At 49.7% G+C, this 18,812-nt stretch overlaps 6 protein-coding genes across 6 annotated transcripts; 3 read left to right on the forward strand and 3 right to left on the reverse strand.

The window, feature by feature from the left end:
- Positions 1-39: 39 nt before the first annotated feature.
- ASPGLDRAFT_63561 (uncharacterized protein) lies at positions 40-5,399 on the reverse strand (the record flags this gene model as incomplete). The annotated part of the gene is made up of 11 exons (XM_022548680.1): positions 40-152; positions 213-495; positions 552-727; positions 789-1,028; positions 1,161-1,332; positions 1,382-1,494; positions 1,558-2,009; position 2,492; positions 4,093-4,282; positions 4,346-5,316; positions 5,375-5,399. 11 exons carry the CDS (start codon positions 5,397-5,399, stop codon positions 40-42), a joined length of 2,736 nt encoding a protein of 911 aa, XP_022405437.1.
- A 565-nt stretch (positions 5,400-5,964) lies between these two features.
- Positions 5,965-7,447, forward strand: ASPGLDRAFT_31873 (putative cysteine synthase; the record flags this gene model as incomplete). The annotated part of the gene is made up of 5 exons (XM_022544110.1): positions 5,965-6,252; positions 6,310-6,369; positions 6,421-6,539; positions 6,589-7,223; positions 7,278-7,447. The coding sequence occupies 5 exons, from the start codon at positions 5,965-5,967 to the stop codon at positions 7,445-7,447; spliced, it is 1,272 nt and encodes a 423-aa protein (XP_022405438.1).
- A 335-nt stretch (positions 7,448-7,782) lies between these two features.
- ASPGLDRAFT_741452 (Myb-like DNA-binding domain protein) lies at positions 7,783-9,662 on the reverse strand. The gene is made up of 2 exons (XM_022549720.1): positions 8,232-9,662; positions 7,783-8,177 (listed from the first exon to the last, which is right to left on the reverse strand). The coding sequence occupies exons 1-2, from the start codon at positions 9,541-9,543 to the stop codon at positions 7,879-7,881; spliced, it is 1,611 nt and encodes a 536-aa protein (XP_022405439.1). The 5' UTR covers positions 9,544-9,662; the 3' UTR covers positions 7,783-7,878.
- A 299-nt stretch (positions 9,663-9,961) lies between these two features.
- On the forward strand, positions 9,962-11,842 carry ASPGLDRAFT_163397 (beclin 1). Its single transcript, XM_022542542.1, has 2 exons — positions 9,962-10,122; positions 10,183-11,842. Exons 1-2 carry the CDS (start codon positions 10,029-10,031, stop codon positions 11,664-11,666), a joined length of 1,578 nt encoding a protein of 525 aa, XP_022405440.1. The 5' UTR covers positions 9,962-10,028; the 3' UTR covers positions 11,667-11,842.
- Positions 11,843-13,669: 1,827 nt separating this feature from the next.
- Positions 13,670-14,596, forward strand: ASPGLDRAFT_99718 (uncharacterized protein; the record flags this gene model as incomplete). The annotated part of the gene is made up of 4 exons (XM_022550640.1): positions 13,670-13,848; positions 13,899-14,146; positions 14,196-14,285; positions 14,346-14,596. Coding segments are annotated over 4 exons (768 nt in total), but the record flags the coding sequence as incomplete, so codon positions are not given.
- Positions 14,597-16,943: 2,347 nt separating this feature from the next.
- On the reverse strand, positions 16,944-18,744 carry pex13 (peroxin PEX13). The gene is made up of 3 exons (XM_022542543.1): positions 18,651-18,744; positions 18,040-18,576; positions 16,944-17,974 (listed from the first exon to the last, which is right to left on the reverse strand). Exons 1-3 carry the CDS (start codon positions 18,700-18,702, stop codon positions 17,208-17,210), a joined length of 1,356 nt encoding a protein of 451 aa, XP_022405442.1. The 5' UTR covers positions 18,703-18,744; the 3' UTR covers positions 16,944-17,207.
- Positions 18,745-18,812: the final 68 nt, after the last annotated feature.

The following is an 18,812-nucleotide window of genomic DNA, read 5'->3' on the forward strand; positions in this document are numbered from 1 at the left end:
CATAGCATACGCTGGGTATGTATCCAGGCTACTAATAATTCAATTCATCAAATGATCCACGACCTTAGCCACAGAAACAGCCTTCTCCTCTCCAAATCTTCCTCCAACAATCTGCAGACAAACCGGCATATCCTTTACCAACTCGATATCATCTAGGCCATTAGCCCTCATCCAGCAACTTTGCGTTAAAGACAAGCAAGGGATCAACTTACACTGAGCATGATTAAACCCATCCGACCCATTCCTCGGCACATGCCTTACCCACTCCTCCCCGGGCTGATCCAGCTCAGCATCCGCCTTCCCCACAGGAACTGTAGCAACAGCGTAATTCAACAAGTTCCATATAGCCGTGTATCCTAACCACTGCGAGCTCGTGACCCAGGCTTTGGGTGGGTAGCCTACCCAGGGTAAGACGGGCATCAGGAGGGCATCAATGTTGGAGGCTTGCCAGTGGTTGAGGAAGGTGGTTTGGAAAGTCCACTTTTGTTCTTCGAGCTGCATATGTTGTTAGTGGGTGTTTGAGGAGGCGGAGTGGAAAGGGGAGGAGGTACCAATTCGCGTTCTGGAATGGAGAGCTGGTCGTTCGCTGTGCCTACGAGCATACCCTCAATTAGAGGCTCGCCTACCAAGTCGCAGAGGTGCTTGCAGTGTTGGCCTCCGTCGGCTAGAACGCCCTTTGTCCAAAGGTTCGTGGCTTGGATGTGTAGGGATGTGTCCCATTCGATGACTAGATTTTCAGTAGCCGAATCAAAGGAAGGTGATAGCATGGAGAAAAGGGGCAACCGTACCTTCGTGACCAGCCTCTTTCAACTTCGCAGCAGTCTCCCGCAATAACCGCGCAATTGGCGGCTGAGGCTTGACAACCCCATCATCGTAGATGATACCGATTCTCAGCTTCCGGTCTGGAAATGCCGCTACGTCCTTCCTCCATGGGACTGGGATACAGCCCGGGTCAACATCCCAGGGATTCGAGTCGAGGAGACTCTGCATAAAATACTCCACCGTGTCAAGGGAGTTGGCCATTGGGCCTGCCACCGGTGGAACGAGGTAGTACTGGTTCATACTAGTTTTGTTAATATATATTCTTTGTCCACGGAAGTAAACTTACAATGAACAATGCCACGGTACTCGACCAGTCGTTGGACAGATAGAATAGAGACCCTGCAGAGTGGCTGGGATTCGAATCGACCCTCCGATATCCGTGCCAATACCTAGGATACTGCCGCGGACTCCGATGAGAGCTGCTTCGCCTCCGGAACTACCACCGGAGATGAGATTGGAGTTGAATGCGTTAATTGACTGGCCGAAGATGTGGTTGTATGAGTCGGACATCTGATGTCTATTAGTATACGAATATATATCTCGGGGGAGGTAAGCAAACCATCAGAGACTGAGGAACATTCGTCTTAACATAAAGAACGGCACCCATCGACTCGAGCATTTGCACAATCGAACTAGATTTCTGAGCCGGTTTTCCAACCAACCCTACCCATCCTATACAATCATTAACATCTGCGCCTCGAATAGAGAGCAAGTAGAAAAGAGACGAAAACATACCAACAGTAGTGTCATACCCCTCAACATCAAACCGATCCTTAATCGAAACCGGCAATCCGTGTAACGGGCCAACAGTCTTCCCCGTCCACTCAATATACTCATCCAACTCCTGAGCTTTAACCAACGCCCGTTCGAAGAAGATCTCCGTCAAGCATTTGGTCAACTGCTGCGCAATGGTAGCCCGTTTACAAAATGCCATGGTCAACTGGACACTGCTAACCTCCCGGGAAGCGAGGAGGGAGAGTAACTTGGCGACGTCTGTAGTTTCGGTCCATTCGAGCTCCTGGGGGGTGAGGATATTGCAGGAGCGGATTGTCTCGAGAGTAGTTTGCGATGTTGGTACTGGGGTTGGGAGGTGCCAGGAGGGTGGGATGGCGGCGAGTTGAAGGGAGCGTTTTTGCTGGACAGTTTGTTTCCACGAGGGGATCATTTTGCTCTGGATTGGATGCTTTCTTGGGAATTATCAGTAAGGAATCTTGGGTTCGAGGTGTGTTTATATGTGTTTCATACTACCGAGGGTATAATGTTATCAACCGACCCCGTGAGGGGAAGGGCACTTGAATGATTTGATAACAACCCTGTGCGATGCTATGAAGCTATTGGCGAAGGATAAGCGCATTTTATTGATGCTAGTTGAAAATGGTAGTACTGATTCTTTGTTATCGGGAGATCATGTGTATTCCCGAGAAAACGCAAACAAGCGTCTGATAAAGGAACCCAACCGATTTACCGCAACACAAAAAGATATACTTCAATAGGTGAACAAAGCTCTCGTCGGCTATGCTATGACCTGGTTCTGTCTACCTTCCCAACTGATAAAGTACAGACAATAATGTAAACAAGGATGGCACACGGGGCCATACAGCTTTCCTGGGGTCAACATGCTGCTGTTCATTGCTGCATTAAAGATCTCTCGAGAGTCTTATGTACAAACCCTTGGCCACCATTAACTCAGTCTGCTCCCATTCTGACTGTGTCTCCGCGAAGTCCCTCGAAGTTATTTCCTTGTCGATCAATTTGCTATCGCAATGCTTTCGGACTGGACATACGTCGAGTCGGCGCTCAAGTTACACTACAAAGGAGATTTGAGGATATAACTCACAATCTCCAGCAGTTTTGGGATAAATAAGGATGATATCGTCGACGTAGAAGAGCACAAATATGTGTGCACCCATATATAAGCACGGTTCATCTGGCGCCGCCAATTTCTGGATCGCATTTTCCCTGAACCTTTAGACCAACATCGCGGGTTGTTTGAGTTATCGGACAGCTAGCTTTGGCACAGGGATGGGTCGGCTTCCTGAACTGCTCTTCCATGACCTAGCATCTAGTTTCTCGTGAGGATTCTGATTCTGTAGCAAGTTCTGAATACTCGTATTGCAGCGAGGTCTGTTTTACCACCTCGCCGATGAATCTCTCCAGCTTACTCGTATTTGGGATTTCAATCGGACGACGCTCTCTTCTCAGCAAATATTCGAAAGAGAATGTATTGATCTTCGGTTGATCCACATTGTAGGTTGTCGCAGGGAGTAACGTCCTGCTGGCCACTTCAGCCACCTTCGCTTCAGCAGCGGTGGAGGGTGACCTGACAAGGTACGGAAAGGTCATGGTGCCTGATGGGCGACTATCTGCATAGAGCGAAGTTGCCATGGCCTATGAGATTCACCTCTTTTCAAAAAAGCTGTAGGGACGACTCGTCTCGTCTGTACAAACGCACGAACAGTATTCTTTAACCTCCTTGCTTAAGCTGTGAAGCTTGCTTGTCGAAATAGAACAGTTCGCTGATATCACGTCCGCTATATGTGTGAGACCAAGGGCTATCTTCCGGCGTCCTGTAACTTTTTGGTTTCCTCGTCATCCTTGTTGTCAAGAAATTATTATTCACTTATATTGCTGATGTCAAAAGTGACCCGGCTGTACCAACCATCGGTTCATTTCAGCTGGCATGGTTAATCCCGATGCTTAGGTTCACGTCTGGTTTCTTGAGCTTGGATGTCTGAAGACTCTTGAATGTCGGGATGGCGGTTGTTGAAGCTCCATGGTCAACGTCGGAACCCGGAGGCAAACTATAGAAGCTGAATCGCTTGTTCAGTGTAACTGTGCTGTGAGAGCAAAGCAGCGCCAAAGCTCTCTGGATGATCTTTTTGATTTGTTTTGTTTTGTCAAGATTTGGTGTTGGCTATGTTGATAGCTGAAGCAATGCAGTCAAATTTGAGCATGGCGAACAGAGTGTGCAAGGTGAAAACTATGTAGTGACTGGAGATGAACGGACGAGCAAAAGCGAATTGGCGCCAGTGAGAATTATATTCACTCAAAGAGAGACGGGTGTATCTAACGATAAAAGCATCGCCAGCGCCACAATTCCGTTGTGGCTTCGTAGTAGGGTTAGTTCCAATGTACAAGAGTCCTGTTTACGGAGTTTAGAGCAATTCATGGGTTCTGGATTTGGTATTGTGCTATACTAAGCCAAAAGACTGTACAGAGAACAAAATCCATAGCAACTAAAATACATAGCTTAGACCGTCATCAACATACTGGCATTCTTGTACCAGTTCAACAACGGATTCTCTCCGTTCCTTGTCTCAGTATCTTCAATGTATGCCCAGCGATCAACAAAATCCTCGTGGCTCATGACTTGCGTCAACTTTCCGGTGACTGCACGGTAGACGTCCTCGATGACGTTAAAGTCGGTAGGGAAGAAGATATCAAAGTATCCTTGGTGGACCTGGTGTTGTCAGCTGCCATTCGACTCAAAAAAGACAGGTAAATGGTCGGAAGAGGAACTCACAAAAGGTGTAGAGACCGGCACCGTCCGTCTCATGTAACGGGTCTGCACGACAGGTGCATTCAAGCCAGGAACCGCATCAGGGAGGGTGCTGAAATCACTCGCAATCAACCGGTGTGCCGGGAAATAACTGTCCAGAATATCGAAGAACTGCATGAGTCGGGTGGGAATATACTCGGGGGAAGTGTACGGGTTCTGCCACGGCAGGGAGTTGCGGATGCCTCTCGTCACCTTGTGCCCCAGGGGACTGGGAAACGGTCTCCGTGCGGCGGCCTGTCGGACGCGGAGAAACCTCGAAGCCAGGGGATCAAGTTGAGCGTTGTAATATTCGTGGAATTCACCATCCGCGTCAATCAACACCCCGCTCTGCTGGGGCATTTCTGTCCTTGTGTCGTAGCGGATCGCGTCGTGGCCGAAGTTATCGAAAACCTCCAAAGCTAGGAAGAAACACGGCGAATGCACGTATGTGTCCCAATCGAAGATGGACTTGTTGACAATCTCAACGTGATCCAAGTGACCGGCGGCGTTAATCGAATCCATCAGATTCTTCATCTGAAGACTGGCAAGGGCCGGGGAGATCTCAATAATCCGGAATTTGGTCCGCTGGTAAACCTCGTAGTCGGTATCCCGAATGAAATCCAGAATATTCAACATCATCGTTCCATTACCGGCTCCCATTTCGTATATTATGAGGTCGTGGTATGGATAGAGCGTTAATTTGTAATTTGACACCAGGTACCGAGCAATCGTCTCGCCGTAGTAAGGCCGGAACAGCTCTGTCGGCGTATGCCATAATTGACGCGCCACATCCGGTTGTGTTTCGTCTAGTTTATCCTCGAACTCGTTGTAGCGCTCTCCCAACATTCGATGGAACTCGGGGCCATCGGCAATATGGTTAAAGTCAAACGGCTCTCCGGGACTGAAAATGGTCGCATGCTTGGAAAAGTAACCGTAGTGCGGGTTGTATAAACTGTCTAAAGAGCACATACCAATTAGTATCACACAATTTATATCCAAAACGAGCCAACCTACCGTCAATGAACTCCCTCGTCAACATCTTCACCTGCCGTGGCCTTTCTTTCCGACTCCGCAGGTCCTTGGCCGTCACCAACGGATAGGTCCTCAATTCCTGATCAATATCTTTGGGGTAATCCCCCATTCTATGCCATATCAAGCCATCGTTGGCATTCTTGCGCTTCGTCTGCGGGCGTCGAGTGAGGAACGAGCGAGATTGTTGACGAGACGGACCGGACAGTCGAACGCCTGTCGCCGCCCTGCGACCCGATGAAGAGGGAGTTGACACGGATGAATACCGTAGAGACTGGCAGGCTGGACGCCGGAACAGCTGTCGAAACAGCTGGTTAAGGACGGGGGAGTCCATGAGACTGCGTTGGGGTTGCGGTTGCGGTGGTAGTGGTGTTTGTAGCGTCGGAGTTGATGAAGAAAGTCGTCGCCGCCTTCGTCGCTATTATTAAAGCTCTCCCCACAATCATCCAGAGGTCCGCTTGGCTCTGAGCTCAACAACGCTGCTTTCTTGTGTCTATTTCTTTTCCAACTTTTGCTTATGGTTTCTTAACATGCCAGTCATATAATTACTCTTAATCAATGCCCCAAATCTCACAATGAACGACAATTCGCGCCTCTATCTGGGAAGCACCGCCTTCGTAGCGGGGATCCTCCTCACACTCGGATTCAAAGACCTGCTCTACCCCGCGCTGGCACAGCTTCTTCGAGAATCCCAATCGCAAGATGCTGAATCGCGCCGTCGTCGCGAGGCGGATGCCTTGGTTGCCCGAGCAGGACCTCCTGCAATCGTGGACGGTATCGAGGGCTGCATAGGAAATACGCCATTGTTCCGGATCAAGTCGTTATCAGATGAGACCGGGTGTGAGATTCTGGGGAAGGCAGAGGTACCTCCTTTCTACCACACTGTTCATGTCTATAGTGTGGTGTTCTGATTGATGCAGTTCCTGAATGGTGCCGGCCAAAGCTCCAAAGATCGGGTGGCTCTCAGCATGATCCAAATTGTATGACATCTTCCACGAGACCTTTGAAAGCTCCCTCTAACTGCTATACAGGCCGAAGAACACGGCATCTTGAATCCTCATTCTGGCGACACAGTCTACGAAGGCACATCCGGCTCGACCGGTATCTCTCTAGCTACCCTGGCCAGGGCAAAGGGCTATCTAGCTCACATGTGCGTACATGGTTCTGCATTCCCCGGGACATCCCACTAACAACACCAGTTGCATGCCCTCCGACCAAGCCATCGAGAAATCCGACCTCCTCCTCAAACTAGGCGCAATAGTAGACCGCGTCCCACCCGCCCCAATCGTCGAAAAGGAAAACTTCGTCAACCGCGCACGCGCCCTCGCTCAAGCCCACACGAGCGCATCATCATCCGGGTCCGACCAAGTCCGCGGACGAGGCTTCTTCGCAGACCAATTTGAGAACGAGTCCAACTGGTGCGCTCACTACAATGGATCCGGTCCTGAGATCTACGCCCAATGCGACGGCAAACTCGACGCATTCGTCGCTGGAGCCGGGACGGGCGGTACGATTTCTGGTGTGGCATTGTACCTGAAACCGAAGATTCCTAACCTGAGCGTGGTGCTGGCAGATCCGCAAGGTAGTGGGTTGTACAACCGGGTTCGCTACGGTGTTATGTTTGACCTGAAGGAGCGGGAAGGGACAAGACGGCGGAGACAGGTGGATACTATCGTTGAAGGCATCGGTATTAACCGCGTCACTGCCAACTTCGAGGTTGGCAAGGAACTGGTCGATGATGCTGTGCGGGTTACTGATGCGCAAGCCATGGCCATGGCCCGATGGCTGGTAGAGAAAGATGGGATGTTCCTTGGAAGCAGCAGTGCAGTGAATTGTGAGTATTGACACTTCTTTCCACATTTGATTAATGCTAATAATACATCAATAGGCTTTGCAGCAGTCAAGACTGCCATGAAATTAGGACCAGGTCACCGAATCGTGACCGTCCTCTCAGACTCTGGCTCCAGACATCTTTCCAGGTTCTGGGCTAAGGCCGGAGATGTTGGCGGTGCAACGGATACGAAGCTGGAAGACGTCTTGAATGTGAAGAATGAGTGAAATAACAGGGTGTCAAATGTGAAAAAGGAAGTCCATCGCATCATGCTGGGATCGTCTGGTGTCATTCAAAGAGATTGGAAAGGGTTTTCTGGTGATGACTGGGAATGCGACCTCTTTTTAGAAGGGCTTTTGTCCTGGTACGGTTCAGGTCGTGAAGTATCATGGGCATGTGGTCCACTCGCCGTCGTCTTGCCTGATTCAATCGGTATAGGAGTATCATGTTCACCGTCTATCGAGTGAACCTGAGCGCTTTTATCAGACGGCTCTTCCGGATCTGCTGTTGCAGCTCTTTCACGATGATTGGCTCCAGCAAAAGCGCTGCCATCCTCCTGCTGCGAATCATCCAACAGATCACCCAGCCGATCCTGTCCCGCCTCTTCATCCTGATCCTTCCCACTCTCATTCCAAAATCTCCTCCCCCACCCAGAGCCTCAACAACTCAAACTCGATCCCCGCATGCGACCTCCCGGGAAACTCCTTCTGGATATCACTCCAAGACAAACCATTCTTATCCTTGAGCACAGATAATTTATCCCGTTCTTCCGACGACCATAGTACCATGGTCTTGAAAGTTGAGGCGGATTAGCGCGACGTCGGCTCCAATGCCGTTTGTTCCAGTCTCTCAAATGGTTCATTTGTCGACTGGGGAATGAGCGAGAATTTCTTTCGATTGCTTTTTGTGGATGTGGCGCATTGTCACTATTAGTTTTACGTCGTCGGGTGTCGTTGGGTTTTTGGTTTTTTATGGCGTTGAGGTGGTTTGCTTGGGGGTATTATTAGACATCGAGGTGTTTTGGAGTAGGAGCAATTGTTTTTGGTGTAAATCGAGATTTCGAATCCGTAGCGCGTCCATCAATCGTGCTTGTTTGATTCCGACTCGGCGTGACCGACCCTAAACTCTTCCCTCTAATGTTCAACGGATTCTTCGGCGTAGGCGATGGCTGAATATCTTCCTGTAACGGGTCGTCCGATTCCGAATCACTTCCCCGGCTGTGAATTGCGAATGACCAGTCGCCCTTTTTCACAGGACTGGAGAATTGTTTTGGTTTGCTCGTGCTGGGGGCAGTAGTCTTTTTCGGACTCGTTTTCGGTTTCGTTTTCACATTCACGTCCTTTTTCGCCTTCTTCTCCTTCGGAATATCGGTATTGGTTTTCCTGGGTCTTCCAGGCTGCGGAACAGCCCATAGTGAGCGTGCCCCTGGTGGTGATACAGAGCGTGCAGGATTGTAGTTGATAGTAGGTTTGTTGTTGCTGGGAGGCGGTTGGGGAGTCAAGAACGAGAACTTTGGGGTGATTTCAGGGGCGCGCCATATCGACTCGACTGGTTCACGCGTGTCGTTCTTCGCGTTGTCAATGCGACGTAAAGAGTGGGATGCTTCATCGACTGGTTCTTTGGCGGTAGGATTATCGATGCTCATAGCAGTATCCAACAGCGAATCAACACTTGATCGATCGTCGTCATCATCATAGTCGTCTGCATGATCATCGTCGTCTGCATCATCGTCGTCTGCATCATCGTCGTCTGCATCGTCGTCGTCTGCATCATCGTCGTCTGCATCATCGCCATCTCCTTGCCATTCCCACGCATTGTTATCCCCATGATGCCTCAGCCCAGTCTGCGATCCCGTAAAAGACCATATCCCATGATCATAAGCTCCACCCCCTTCTCCCTGCCCAGTATCAGTCTCAGTCCCTGATCCTCCATCATCGTCGCCATCCTGCTCATCCTCAACATCATGTCCACCCTCCGCGCCTAACTCAGGACCTGCATCCCCAGTATCATCCTCCCCCTCCATCCCCAACAAATGCCCATTATCCACAATAACCTCCCCAGTCTGTAGATCGATCTCATCGCCAACCTCCGTGAAATCCCTGCTATATTTCTCGAAGATGCTCTCGAAGATCGTTTTGAGGCGTTGGTCGTTTTGCGCGCGCGCGGCATGGATGTCGACTTGGTCATACTCATTCTCATTTTCGTGGTTGATTTCGTTTTCGTCGGCGGCTGTTGGGTCTGGAGATGGGGAGGGGTAGGGATAGGTATCTTGGGATGTGTCTGGGGCGATTGAGAGTCGGGGTCTTTTGGTAGGTGGTTCCATTGTTACTGTCGCGTTTTCGGGTTTGGAGGTCTCGTGTCAGAAGTCGGGTGTTAGGTGGGGAGTAGTATCGTGGTGGATCATGTGGTATTGGAGGATCGAGGCATGCCTTGCCGATATGGAAAGGGAAATAACTATGAGAATGCGGTTATTTATCGAGGTGGTTGTGTTGAAGATGCTGGTTTGTTAAAGGATCATGCGAATGGCTGGTGTGACATGTTGGTAGGGATGTCGAGGATAAGTCAAAATAGAATGAGTGGCTGAGAACTGAGATAAAGCAATAATCTCTGATTAATAGCGATCAATGGCAATAACCCACTCACTCGTTCATCATTCTCGTTCCTGCAGTCTGGTAGTTGGAGACAAAGAAAAAACAGACATGACGTCTCCGCCGCTCTGTCTCCGACTGATTATCCCAACCTCGCGCCTACCACTACATTTCATCTCCACTCCCCATAATGCGAAAGAGAATACTACCATGATTGACCATGACAAACATGTACTGCCAAAAATGCCGTACTCCGCTGAAGCTCGACGGCTCCCTTGAGTCGCTCAACCCAGCGGCTTTTGACTTGCTCGTTGGTGTGTATCTTCTATCTTTACACCGTGCCTCTTACAGAACACTGACGGATACTCGTACAGGATCTTCCGGTCGCACACTCCCAGACCACAAAACCTCCTCCCGCCCCTCCTACCCCCAAGAACGTCGAGACCTCTACGATCGCGTCTCCAAACAGAACCACTCCCCCGTCTATAGAAGATCCATCCCCGCACCTCGCCATGCCGGGATCCAGCCTAACCCCCCGCGTCTGCCCCGGGGCGACAGTGGGAACATGTCGTTCGTGATGCTTACAGAATCTCAAGTTGGGCCGCCGCACACGGGATCGGGCGACAGTCAGCGAGGGGCAGCGGGGAAAGATAGTGGGATAGAAGATGGAGGGGGGTCATTTTCGGACCAGGTTGAGCGGGCGAATCGGTTGTTTGAGATTATTTCGTCACGGTCTGATATTGATCATCCGATTTGTGTGGAGTGTACGGAGATGCTTGTGGATGGGTTACAGAAGAGGTTGGTGGGTGCTACGAAGGAGCGGGATGCTTATATTTCGTTTCAGAGGAATTTGAATTCGTCTGTTCCGACGGCGGAGGAGATTGAGGGTGCGGAGGAGTCGCTCAAGGGGACGTTAGAGGCTGAGGAGACTGCATTTGCGGAGCTCGTGGAGTTGGAGAAAGAGAAGGCTACGTTGGATGAGGAGATTGCTGGCTTGGAGGAAGAGTCGCGGCAGTTGGATATCGATGAGGAGGCGTTCTGGCGGGATCGGAACTCTTTCGCCTTGACGCTGTCGGAATTTCAGAACGAGAGGGATGCTTTGAATATGCGATACGATCATGATTCACGCCAGCTCGAACGACTACAACGAACCAATGTTTACAACGACGCCTTCTGTATCGGTCATGACGGCTACTTTGGAACCATCAATGGGTTGCGGCTGGGCCGTTTGACCAATCCATCAGTGGAGTGGCCGGAGATTAACGCAGCCTGGGGTCAAACGGCATTGCTGTTATCCACGATTGCGGAAAAGCTAAACTTTCAATTCCAAGGCTATCGACTGAAACCGCTGGGCTCGACGTCTCGAATTGAAAAGATAGAATACCCACAATCCCCCGCGCAATCCACCCTGGGAGGCAACGGGAACGGGACCGGGGTACCATCTGGATCCCCCAAGATCACCGTGTTGGACCTGTTCTCCTCGGGGGATCTTCCGTTGAACCTACCTTGGATACACCGCCGCTTCGATGCAGGGATGGTCGCATTCCTCGAATGCTTACGACAGCTAGGGGATTATGTTGAGAAGACCCCTGCGGCGGGCCGTCGCGGCAGTAGTGCCGGTCATGGGGCTATGGTTCCCGGACTAAAACTGCCGTACACGATCTCACGCGACAAAATCGGCGACGCAAGCATCAAACTTGGGTTCAACCAGAACGACGAGACGTGGACGCGGGCATGTAAGTACACGCTAACGTGCTGTAAGTTTCTATTGGCACACGTGAGCAACGTTGCCAGCGCGGGATCTGGCAGCCAGTCTGCAGCCGTTGCAACGGCGGGGGAAGTAGTCCGGAGTCCGTAAGTCAAGTAAGGTTGGGCATGGACGGTCTCGAATTCAACGATTAAGTCGAGTCGGTGTTCTTTTCGGAAAGGGACAGATGTGGCAGCATCCGGGAGTGACGTGTTGTTGGGACAGGAATTCAATAATGGCAGGCGTTTCACGGTGGAGTCACGAAGGAACTAAACTTTCAAATTTTTGTTAATTTGTTTTCTTTTTTTTTTTTTTTTTTTTTTTTTTTTTTTTTTGGGGGGGGGGGGCCATTTACCCAACTGGATCAATACTGGATTACTGGATCAATGCCGGTTGGACGAATCACTAAGAGACATCATGTACATGCCCGCTGTCACGACTAGCTATGGGCGCACGATGATACATAATCTGCACGGTTTCCTTCCTTTTCAGACAATAGTGCACAGTCCACCCTAATTTCACAATTCCAAAATCAATCAAATCAATTCCCTCGACCGGGGGGGGGGGGGGTTTACCATTAACAATCAACTGGCCCCTGCAACCCCTGCAACGACTCTCACTTTCCGAAGAGTAGTACAGAGTAGTAAGGTTCAAGTCAGGGACCACGGGAGATCATCCCCCTGAACCAGCATACCGTGAGTGAACTGGGATTAGGTATGGACGTCTGTCTTCGGAAGCCCCGTGCACACTCCACGTTTTAGTATCCGCTACAGAGCACCTAAAGAGTAGTCTTATTATGAAGGACATGAATAAAGAAAGTTCAACTGGCGTGGAGTCCACCTGCTCCACCAACGGCAGGGATACTGTTTTTGGAGTGAGTGTCAGGAGTTTGTCCGGGAGGAGGCGTAACGGTTGATAGACTGACAGTTGATGTGTAGATTCCAGGGTACTGGTACTCATACTTATATGTATACCGGAGTACTTGACCGGAGTACCCTGGTTCTACAACATATTTAATTATCTCCTTTACTGTACTCCGATACAAATACAGTGAACGGGACTAGAACGGGCATACCCGATCGGGTCCACCAACGGGCCGAGGTCTTTCCATTAAAGGCCCCGGTACAAAAAGCCATGGTACTCTACTAAGTACGGAGTACCCGTATCTCTAAGTACCTAGGCTAGACTACGTTTCATCCCTGGCTATACTACGGGAATTAAGCAGCACATTGCACTATCAGCGCCGGAAATGCGCCATCTGACCCGGCGCGTCAAACTCAAACGGTGCATCCGTGCAGAAGTACGTGCATTCATCTTCAGTGGTCTTTAGTACGGCAGTACTAAAGACTACTGGAGGTGGCTCTACTTGTATGATGTTGTCTACGGAGTATGCCCAACGGTAGTTCCCAATGTACTCAAGTACTCTTGTATACTTGTACTTTGTAGGTACCTGTACTTGTACAGTGTCTGTATTGGTGTATTGTATTGTATGCGCACAGACAAAAGACCCGCCAAAGTACGCGCCCCCACTATTATGTTTATTGTTATTGGCTCGGGGAAACACCCCCCGACCGACCCGCGGGCGCTTCCATCGGCAGGTCGCCGCATAGGGAAAGCGCAGACTGTGATTGGTCGGAGTGAAAAGCAGAATTCATCATTTGATTTATTTTTATCGGCGACCAAGCAAGTTAACAAAACGGATATAGGAGGGGAAAGGAAAACAAAATATTGCAATTATAGGAGAGAAAATGGAATTAGGAAAAATTAATATCAATGTTTGAATAATTGTGTTGTTGCTGTTGTTGTTGTTGTTGTTGTTGTTGTTGTTGTTGTTGTTGTATGTCCTAGTACTATGTGGGATTGCTGTACATCATCGCCCACTCCTCCATATTAAGTTCGCTTCATCCTTCTTTCTCACTTCATTCTCTCTTTCTCTTCCTTCAACCTCTCTCTGTCTCTTACTCTCCATTTATCCTCGATCAATGTCAGACTATGACTGACAACGATCCTCCAGCCGAATGTTCATGATGGGTGGTTCCATCCCTCCGTCGTCCTCCAGGCCCATTCCCTCCATTCCTCCTTCGTCTTCGTCATCTTCGTCGTCTACGATCCGTCCAACTACTGCCGTCACCTCTACGCCTTCCTCCTCTTCCTCCTCTGCCGTGTTTCGTCCCCGCCGTTCGGAAGATTGGCAGCAATACCGACCCATTATCGAACGCCTCTATCTGAATAACCAGTTGAAACTGCGGGATGTTAAAATAATTATGGAGCGAGAGCATCGTTTTGTTGCTTCGTATGTTGTTCTTTTATCCTATGTTGCGATGGGGGATCTGACTAGAGCAGGGAAAAACAGTACAAAGACCGCCTCGCAGCATGGCACATCCGCAAAAACATCAAAGCCAAAGAAGTCCAGGTCATGATTCGGAAACAGCAAAAACGGGCTGCTCGTGGGAAACAAACGGCTTTTCGTGTTGGGGGGCAGGAAGTCGATTCCAAACGCATCTCTCGTTTTCTCCGCAGATACGGTTCTTCGTGGGAAAATTCGCGCAATGATCCCAAGTCGCCGCCGCAGACCAACAGTCCAGAGCCAGGTATTTTCTCCTTTATTTTTCTGATTGTAACGAAAATCTGACTTTGTAGAAACCCCCACCGATATGAGTTGCTATACACCCGAACCAGAAGACAGATCCCCAGCACTATCGCCCAGGCCAGAAATTCCATCAAATCCCCGTGAGACCCCCCGTAGTCCGGTCTGGGCCATGGCAACAAACACTGAGTATGTGTTAGGAGCCCTCAATGCTTCGCCGCTACACCCCAATCACTCCATTCCATTGCATCATCCTCATCCTGCTGGAATGCCCGATGACCAATCTCTCTCGACCACGCTGAGTCCGAGTTTAACGAATGATACGCCCAAACCACTAGACGATCTTAATGAGAAAGATCCGTGGCGCGATGTTGTCTCTTTTCAAAACCGACTTCTTGCGCTCGATCAGACGCTGGAGAAGTCCATGTCGGATTTTATCTCTCCTCCGGATGATTACCAGTTATTATGATGCTTTCGTTTATCCACTGCTACTTTTTTTTGTTTGTACAGAGCAAGCAAGCTGTCTGTTTTTGCATTTTGTCCATATGTATCATGTTAGCCTTGTTTTATTCCCATGGATATCCCGATTGAGCTGTTGAGCATTCATTGGCACTCTGGAGACGCAGACGATCATGTAGCATAGGAGGTGTACGAGCAGACAGACCGACGGGCTATCTGTCCGTTACTGACACGCTTATGCAAGGCTCGACCAGCCGCATCCTGGCTAAGACAGCCGGCAACCAGGCAATCCATCCCCGACAGCCTCCTCAGCCACCGATACTGAGTCAGACACGGTTGGCGTACCAGGGTCTGGACGCCTATTATCGTGAAGTGGCCACTTGCATTGCATGTACATACATACACATACAAATACAATACTGTACATTCACATTCCAACCGAATGACACTCATGGACAATAGCAGCTGAACTGACACCAGCACAGCCACCACGCTTATCATCGCGGCTCAGGCCAGGCAGTACTATTTCCGAGATCCTTGGCTTGGGTACAAAAGTACCAGTACCGATACATCCTTGTGCAACTTGCTGTGCTCAGATAGATTAACCACCCACTAATCCCACGAACCCTACTCTACTCTCCCGTCCTGCGCCCACGATACAAACATACTCGCAATTCCAAATCCCATCCATCCTACACACACATACACATACATACATAGCACAACCAACTATCCAACAAAACAAAACCAAAACCAAAGACCAACGCAGACCAACCCGGCCCATCTCCGGATCGTCACCACTAACGACTTAGTCCTGTCCACTGTTCTCCTTCCTACACACACACACACACATCCTTCCTACCTTTTCCGGTCTAGTCCAGCCTGAGAGAGGATCGGACTCCGAATATCCGAGCCACATTGCATCGCGCATCAATGAATCAGGGAGAACGGGTTCGGGTACGGGTACGGGCATTCCGTGAACTTACTTAATGTAGGCGTGATCGTAGATAATATTAGATAATGTGATTGGGACAACAGGGCGGAAAATAAATCCGGTTGAGGTTATTGGGGGGGGTGCGTGGTTCCGCCTAGTTAGTTGGGTGAATGATTCGTGATTGAACTTTGTCTAGGGTAGCTTGGCGTGGTGTGGCGTATGGAGGAAACGGACTATGGAGAATGGGGTTAAGGGACGGACGGGAGGGAGTGGATAGACGGGAGCTAGCTAAGCTAAAGATATATTTGTATTTTTCAAAATGGAATGAAGGTTTGTGTTGTCGGGTTTTGTCTTTGTTGCTGTTTCTTTTTCCGTTTTGGGTTGTGTTGATAGCTTTATCATACTCCGTACGGAGTACCCTTCTACTAAATGCTGATTGACGGGATAATATCCCATAGCAATAGCAGATATGCACGCGTACAAAGAGAGAGAATGATACTGTTTCATCAACGTCATACAGAAACCGTTATGCTTCCAAATCATTCTGTAGATCTATGTGAACAAAGGCGCGATACTCAAGACTTGAGAAGGATATTTGGAAGACTCGATGCGTGAAAAGAGAAATGATTTGGAATGCGCTTTGCTTTTTGCTTGAGAGATTCGCCACTGCTACTGCATGGATTGGAGATAGTAGGCTGGACTGCACAAAAAGGAATTATAACAAATATATCTTTATCTTAATTCTCCGAGGTCCTGAATCCTAATCATCTACTGCCGTTATAGGTATATGTACACATGTTCTAGTAACTAGCAGAAATACTTATACAAACATTATCATAGCTAGCCTCAATTATGCACAACTATCCTAGTCTTGCTTGTAAAGATCAAACCTTCGAGAAATATATTCTTCGCTTAGGGTTTGTACATGTCACATTACATACAACCAAACGACTCCCATCACGCTGCATATATATCTTATCTATCAATCAGCCACACTCAGCCGCAGTAATAAGTCGTTTACCGTTCATTCCCGACTATCCTAGTCTCTCACAGGGCATGACAAGGCTGGAACTACTAACCTAGCCCCAACGTACTCCTATATACAAGGTAGCAGTTCACGAGATACATCCCTGTCTATAACATCATATCATAAGACCTATGTACTAGCACATACCCAAAACAGAAAATAAACGGAGGAAGCAATATCAATATACCCCTCCTAGTTCCTACGTCCTAGTTTCCCAGATCTAATGCACGAGTACGAAAGCGTACAATTCGCCAAAGTACGCTGTACTTAGTGCTTATTCCTATGGAGTATGGAGTATGGAGACGGAGTACTCCGTGGGCGAAACGATACTTGTACGTGCATTGCAGCAACAGCTGCGATTTATGCGAGACGGGCAAGGGTGGCAAAAGTACTTATGCTATGCAGTTATGGGGGTGTGTTCTGTACGACGTAGATTGTAATGAGGAAGGAAAGCGCAGACTGCATGCCATCGTACTAAGTAATAAGTGCAAGTAAAGATACAAGAAATAAACAATAACTCGGTATCCATCAAGGATCCATCCATCCATATCCAACCATAATTAACCATGTAACAGTAACCCATAAACAAAAACGAAACGTAAACACTATGTAAGTATGCAGGTGAGTAGGTAAAGGAGTCAGGTATCATGAATAAAAGGTACTCTTTTGAAAACTCTCCGGCGCAATGTCGCCCATCTTCCCCTTGATCTCCGGCTTCTTCTCCTCCTCGTTAGTTCCCGTCTTCACCTGCACGTTGCCGCTGTCGCTGCCGCTGCTGCTGCCCGAGGTGATCGCCTGCGGGGTCGGGCGACGCTGGATCGTCTCCAAGTACGGCCCTGGGAGATACCCAACGCGGCCGTCCCGTGCCCGACATCGCCACCATTCAGATGCATTGCCCATGGGATCCGATTTGCCCAGCACGGCGACGATGTCGCCCTTCTTCACGGCTAGGTCGATCCCCGCGCCTTCCTGCGACTCCGGGGTGTAGTCGTACAGCAGGCGACAAAAGTCCAGCTTGGAGGGGTCGAGTGGCGCGGACTGGGCGCCGCCGGCGGGCTCCCCGTTCGCACCCACCATGAGTTGGCGGCGCTGCTCCTGCGAGCGTGCAAGGGTTTTGATGAGTTTACCCATCAAATAGGGAAGGCCAAACACGGCGACTAGGAACATGAAAAACGGCTTCCTGGACATTTTAGGAGGCGCAGCGGTTCCATCAGGAAGCGTAGCTGGAGCCGAGCGGCCATTCATAAAGGCCGCAAATGCAGACGGCGTCAAAGCCGTAGCATCCGCCGGCGGAGGACGACCGGTTATTTTCGCGATCAGCGTCCTAAACCATCGCATTATAGTAAAGATCCCCAGCGCCGAGCCAAGCGTGTTTCGCAAATTACCCAACTGCTCTGCCACAGAGACCATGGCTTCATTTTGTCAGCATCCCACTCATTTCACTCAAAAAAAAAAAAAAAAAAAAAGGCAAACATACCAAAAAAAGAACTATGCGTGGCCATATAAGTACTCTCCAGCATCTGAGCAAACCCCCCAAATGCACCCACAATACTCTCAATCATCTGAAATGTCGCCTGCGTGCTCTGCCCAAACGAATTCGTCAAGCTGTTAGGATCATTCGGATCCCCATTCGGCATACCCCCATACATTCCTCCCATTCCTCCCATCCCCATGCCCCCCATGCCCATCCCACCATAACCACCATAACCGCCATACATCGATCCCATCGAACCCATGCCGCCGAGACGAGAGTACGGCGACGAGTATGGCGAGGAGTATGGTGATGAGTATGCGCCGTAGGGACTGCCTCCTAATCGGGAGCCACCGTAGGGAGAGTAATTCGAGGCGGTACGGTTAACCACTGCGTTGAGGGCGTCTGGTCGGGATGGTAAATTGGGCGCTGCTGCGGTTGATGTGGATGCTGGTATAGTGGTCGCGGTCGGGGAGGTTGTTGCGGTGGAGTTGGTCATGGCAGAAGCGGCCGTGCTAGTGGTGGGAGTGGATAGAGCGGTACCTGGTGAGCGATCTAGTGAGCAGGAGTCACTTAAAAAGAGAACGACGATAAAGGAGATGGATGAAGGAACATACCCCCAGCCGCGCCGGCTCTCTCCCACGGCTTGGGTGGCGAGACGGACGCCATGACTTACGAGGAGATAAAACTAACAGCCTCGCATGTAGTAATCAGTCCGACTGGCGGAGAGAGCAGTGTTCTCTACTCCGGATTTCGTAGTGTAGATGCGATATGGATAG

This window comes from Aspergillus glaucus (genome assembly GCF_001890805.1).
Source record: "Aspergillus glaucus CBS 516.65 unplaced genomic scaffold ASPGLscaffold_2, whole genome shotgun sequence".
Classification (NCBI taxonomy): Eukaryota; Fungi; Ascomycota; class Eurotiomycetes; order Eurotiales; family Aspergillaceae; genus Aspergillus; species Aspergillus glaucus.